Below are 5,976 nucleotides of genomic sequence, written 5' to 3'. Positions count from 1 at the left end.
GACAGCTTTCTCAAGTTATCTTAACCAGGCAGATCTTCCCCTGGATCCCATCCTACCTTTTTTTTTTTTTTTTTTCTGAAAGAGATGAGGCCCACCATAAGATTTGAAAATACATATTTTAATATGGTTTTTTTTCTTCCAAAAATATTAGTGTAACTGCATTGTAAAAAAAAAAAAATCAGAATAATTTGTACTTTTCTGTTTAAAAAATTCAGTTTTAAAAAGTCCAGCCAGGTGACTACATTGCAAGATTTCCAAAGAACAGTCAGTGTAGATATGAGCAATTAAAAATAGAGCAAAGAAACACATACCATTGCATTAACAGTAAGTGAGTGCAAGTTTTTAAGTTGCTAGCTTCCACAAGTTGCTCTTCCCATAAAGATTGCTTTGTCTGGGTCAGTAACTTGTACCCACTTTTACCTTGCAATTTGCATTTCCCTTTTCTCCACAGAAATCCTCCTCCCCTTCCTCCCCCTTTTGCTTATATGAATGTTGCAATAAAAATGCATTACAGTAGTATTTCATTTACAAAACAAATGAAATTAAAACTTGTTTCCTAACCCATTGGATTGTATTTCAGTGAGACAATGTCCTTTCATTGGTGGTGCAAGAGATTCCAAGAACTGTCTGGATGCAGAGGACTCTCTCTCTTGAAGCAGCTGTGCCTGAAAAGGTTGGCTTGCGTTGCTGCACAGCGCTGTGTTGATTCCTCTTTAGAAGCATCTTTAGGTTTGACCATTAGAAGAGTTGCATTAGTCAAAATAAATAGAAATAAATTAAAGACGAATTATGCAGGAGAGTTATCTTCTAGTTGATACTGCTTGGAGGAAAACTGAGCAATAAAGCTTGTGGCAGCAAGCAGCTCTGCTTATTTCAGTAGTACTCTCTGAACAAGGATAAAACAGCTGCAAATATGTCTGTAATTGTAGAGAAAGATAGCGGTGATCTTCTTTCAAACTTTGTTAAGAAACCGTTCTCCTGTAGAAAAGAACATGCACAGTTAGGGCCAGCTGAGGATGTGCAGGAGAGGTGCACCATTTTGTGCTGGTATCACAGTGACACTGCTGCACTGCTGTGCTCAGGGAGGCAGCTCTTCGCAGCTCTGCCTCCAACAGATGAACAGGGCTTCAAAATTAATAGCTGGAAATAGCTGCACCTTGCTGAATGTTTGTTTTATCTCCAAGTAAAGACTGTGCCCTCCCTATGTAAACAGAAAATGAGTGTGAATTGCATCATCTGAGCCCACATCTTAGAGGAAGATACAAGCACCGTGTCTCTGATGTAATAATATGCTTATAAATATCTTCCTTTAACATCCTTATTCTGTTGTGATAAGCCACATATTATGACAGAATTCTGCCTGAAGTTGATACTTCTCCTAAATAAAAATAACTCTGTTTGCAAGCGGTGCTGAGAGGAGCATTACAACAGATCTGATGCATCAAGGGTCTGTGACTCATTACCACCTTTTTTAATGTTACCAGACAGAGAAGCAGGAAAACTAGCAGAATAAAGAGGAACACTAGAAAACTAGTGAAGGAAAAAAAGAAATAGCAAAGAGGAAATAGAAGCGAGACTAGAGAGGAGTGGAAAGAGAAAGTAACATTTACAAATAGGTAAAATAAAGAAAGTACCAGGGAAATAACTGCCTCTGATGTCACTGATACTCGGCTTCCCCCAAAGTGCAGGGGAGAAGGGTACTGTCAGGGTGAAACTATGCAAAGCAAAAGAGACCTTGTCTCTACCAGCAGAAGGGAATTTCAGCAGCTTGATGAACTAATCCACATATTGACAAATGCTTTTCTTTGCTTTGACCATTGATGTATGCAAGTTCTAGGATTGTCTCTGTCCAAACAGATAGAAAAGGTTGGACCCCGTAGTGTTTACCTGTAAATTCAAGTAAACTAATTTAAGGGATTAAATAACAGCTTCATGAGATCCACAGGAGAAGTACTGACTTGACTGTGAGGATGAGACTTGTGTATTCTTTCCTTGCCTCAGACTTCAGTGTTTTTGGACCAGCTTGCTTCTATGGAAGCATAATTGCTGCATGAACCATAGGATGCATTCAGTTTTACATTTAGTAATGAGAAGTGTGATGGAACGCCTTGTTTACCATGCTTTGAACATGAGGTTGGAAGGTTGGACCAGGTGGTTTCCTAACGTCTCTCTGCACCTGTATTATTGTATGGTCATGTGATTCAAGTCTTACTCTAGGGTTTGGGCTGTTAACAGAAAGTGCTCTTTTCAAAAGAAAGATGTCTTTTATCATTGTTCTGTTCAAAGCAGAAGCAACATTTTCACTGTAAATCTCAGGCAGACATTGCAAACATTAATTAAGTCACCAAATAAAATCCTGGATAAAATGTTTTTGGAAGTGTCTGTAACAAAAGTTTCCCTTAAGTAAGACAAATCTTTGAATCTACACTTCAGTGGAAAATGAGAAGACACCAAATTGAAACTTACCCAGCCACCGTTTGCATCTATCCATGCGGCTTTGTTATTTATAATGTACTCTGTGATGAAATAAGAAATCTGCTCCTTCTCCTCCGCAGTGAGCTGAACTCCGTGCTCTTGAAGCTTTTTGGTGAGAAGACCTCCGAAAGTAAATATGGTCATAATTCGACCCCAGTTAGTATTTCCATCAGCAAACTTTTCTTCCATGACTCCGTTGAAAATTCTCTTGGCAACATCCACGGAGGTGATATCAATTCTGTCCAAGAAGGGTCTGAGAGCCTCTTCTGTCTGATCTTGGAGTGAAGATGCAATGTTTCGCAAGACATGAGCAACTCTGGTTTGAGCTGGTCCAAGATGTGATTCCTGAAGCACATATTGCAGATAATCTTGAGCTAAATAATAAACGTAATAGAACTCAGCAGTTCCCATTTAGTACACAACTCAGAGAGCAGTGTGCTGCTCTTAGTCAGGGTCAGTAATGAGCAGCCACGGGACATGCACACAGCTTTATATCTTCTGGTTTTGATGGAATTTTTTTGGTTTTACCACAAAGTTTCTGTCAAATGTAATGACAGTGCTCGTGTGGGCTGTGGAATAAATTCATAGCGGAAATGAAAGACAAATGGCTGTTCCGGGGAGAAAAAAGTCTTCTTGAGTGGTGGATTATTTTTACAGACAGTATGATACTATGACTGAAATCTGCCATCTTTTACCACATTCTTTAGCAGAATAAATTTGCATTTCCCAGGGTCTTTTGCTTTGTAACATGTGTAAAGATTCAGCATTTGACTTAAAGAGTCCTGTAAAGTGCATGCTGTAGGAAAATGCAGTCTGCTCTGATCCCCAACTTCCCACACTCCAGAGCTCTTCACTGCCACTGGTTACAGCTGCAATCTGCACTGCAGACATATGGGTTAGTCCTATGTCACAATTTTTGGAAGAACCTGATAGAAGTTTGCAACGGCATGGAGAAATGGTTAAAGCTTTTTCATCCATCAGGGAGGTTTATGCAACAGCTGGCAGAGGAAGATCAGCAGTGGTATAAGTATGGAAAGCAAAAGGGGAAAACCAGCTTTATAGCATGATCTCTTTCTCCAAACTTTCCCACACTCTCTCTGTGAGTGCTCTTCAAGGTCCTTCTTTGAAGATTTGATTGGATAGCTTCAAAGATTTCTTTCCCCCACAGGGAATTTGGTGTGAAAAACAGTTTTAGTATAAAAGACAATGCTAATGCAGTCTGCATGTCAGAACAGGAGGTAGAAAATACAGGGTGAAGCTGGTGATGTGTGATACCATCTGATTCTTTCTTGTCAGATAAAAAAATCACATGATACCTACAGTGGCAACTCTCTAAATCAAAGTTTTGGTCAAGCAGTTATTTGGGGAGAAAAGAGGCAGAGGTGTCAAGTCAAGCTCTGATGTTGCTGAAGGGTGAGGCTGTGGTGTGAGAGCTTCACCCCGCTGCAAAGGCTTCAGAGCTGCTGATCTCACTGGAGCAAAGCCTGTCGAGAGCTGTGATGCAGATGTGCTGTATTTATAGCTCTGGTTTGTCCCCCCAGATTGTATATGCTGCTGCTCTGACATCATAGTTTTGCAGAAAACCATTGATTAGAATTGCATACTTTCCACTTCCTTCTGAGGGGTTTCCTTCTCTGTGTGTGGTGAACCTGGCTCAGGGTGACACAGTAATTTTCCATGTGCAGCGGGGTTTGAAACCTCAAGCTGGTGTAGCATCAGTAACAAGGAGAAACATTTGCTTGGCTTTCTGCTGGAAGCAAAGAAATGGATGGTGCCATGTTCACTGTGTTCAGAATGGGTTCGGGAGGGAGGAAAGCTGGAAAAACTCACATTGGATGCTACCCTGTGACAGGTGAGCTGGGATTGGGTTGGGCTGGGAAACTAGCTGTCCTCTTCACACACAGTGTCTTACCACAGCTCAGTTTGGAGGTTCAGAGGTGTCCTCCATCCCATAGCTCCAGCTGCTGCTTTGGCAGACTGTCTTTGCCTCTGGTACGCTCAGCTTTGTCAGCAAACTGCCAACATTTTTGGGTAGAAATGCAAATAGGAAAGAAAAAAAAAAGGAAAAAAAAACCAAGTTAAAAATGTGACGGTTCTTAGCTCTTCCCAATTCATCTGGATCTGGGCAGGAATCTGTGGGACAGGGGTGGCACTGCTCAGCTCCTCTTCTGTCAGGTGCTTGCTGCAAACACGGCTGAGAGAAGTACTTGAGGAAAAATCACAAGAACCCTTCTTCCATATAACACATTCTATGAGGTTATAAATCACTTCTGACTCTCTCAATAATCGATTAATGAAAAGCTTTTTGTATTCATTCTGAATCTAAATAATCCTTGAATATGAGGACAGAGAACAGTACCTGGGGAGACAGGTTTTGTTTTCTTCGCCATCTACAGCATCAGAACAAAGGCAGAGATTGGTATTTCTTCATTAGCGGAGCGTTTGGGATTCTGAAGAGAGTGATGAGATAGCACTGTGAATATGTCCCCACTATTGAAAGAAAGCCATGTTAACAGCTTGGCAATTTGGGTGCAAACACTGCTCTTCCATCCCCTTGATCTCAGCAGGGCTGAAGGGTGAAGCTCAGTGCTCAGCTTCCAGAAGGATGGCAACTCTAAGCAGATGCCTTTAGCAGCAAGGTGTGACACTGGGGACCAGAGCTTGGGATGCAGCTGTTGAAGCTGGCCCAAGCCTGCTGACCTCAATGTCAGACACATTTTCTTTTCAGTAGCATGCTGTGCAGGGTGTAATTCCAAGTGCTGGATGTTTAGTAGCTGTGACAGTTGCTATTGTATATATGTGTATATATGTGTGTACTCATATATATATATAGGTTAGACCAGAGCACATTGCCCTGCTTCTCAAGCTCTACCGTTCAGCTCTGAGCACTATAAGAAGTCAGCTTTAGGTCTATTACCTACATCATAGTGCTCTGATTCTCATTTTCTGCACTAGGCAGTGCCTTCCTTTATCCTACTGGATTTTATTCACATTTTGTAGTTATAAGTGAATACCTTTAGCATAATGAATCTCTTCTCTTACTCCTACCTGCTCTGTCTCCTCAGAGCTGCATGCTGTGCTGCACTCTTGCTGCTTTCCTCTTTTCCTCTTGCCTGTATGTACTTTCTCTTTTATACATGGTAAATGTTGACAATACCATTGAAATAGAAAGCTGCCAGACTTGGAAGCTCAAATGCAAACCCTCTCCTTGCTACCTGGCATAGTGAGGGGCTTCAAATACTTCAATTTAAACCTGTGCTTGTGGATTTGATTCCACATCTTCACCTAACCTGAAAAGGCTTATTTTCCACAGCAGATGGGAAGTGAGTTGACAGATTCTCATAAAATTGACTGGTGAAAGATGATGGTATCTTATCTTGTTTCAAGCAAAACTAAGCCAAAATGACAAGAGCTCCTTGGAGCTGTTTGTGCTGCATCTGCCTTGCCAGAGCTGTTCCAGGTGAATTTGGGAACTGTGAACTCTTCTAAGGCAGCCGGGCT

At 41.3% G+C, this 5,976-nt stretch overlaps 1 protein-coding gene across 1 annotated transcript; it reads right to left on the bottom strand.

Annotated features, from left to right (window-relative positions):
* Positions 1–819: 819 nt before the first annotated feature.
* Positions 820–2,919, bottom strand: BCL2A1 (BCL2 related protein A1). Its single transcript, XM_065734318.1, has 2 exons — positions 2,467–2,919; positions 820–978 (listed from the first exon to the last, which is right to left on the bottom strand). Exons 1-2 carry the CDS (start codon positions 2,884–2,886, stop codon positions 874–876), a joined length of 525 nt encoding a protein of 174 aa, XP_065590390.1. The 5' UTR covers positions 2,887–2,919; the 3' UTR covers positions 820–873.
* Positions 2,920–5,976: the final 3,057 nt, after the last annotated feature.

Source organism: Cyrtonyx montezumae, unplaced genomic scaffold, assembly GCF_038088225.1.
Source record: "Cyrtonyx montezumae isolate F1298 unplaced genomic scaffold, pur_monq_1.0 scaffold_17, whole genome shotgun sequence".
NCBI classification, from domain to species: Eukaryota; Metazoa; Chordata; class Aves; order Galliformes; family Odontophoridae; genus Cyrtonyx; species Cyrtonyx montezumae.
The sequence above is the reverse complement of the archived record's forward strand: the minus strand, read 5'-3'. Positions and strand labels throughout refer to the sequence as shown.

Coding starts and splice junctions, on each gene's coding strand:
- BCL2A1 (XM_065734318.1), bottom strand. CDS start 2,886: ATGGGAACTGCTGAGTTCTATTACGTTTATTATTTAGCTCAAGATTAT. Junction 979..2,466: donor TAGATGCAAACGGTGGCTGG/GTAAGTTTCAAT, acceptor TCTTTTCTACAG/GAGAACGGTTTCTTAACAAA.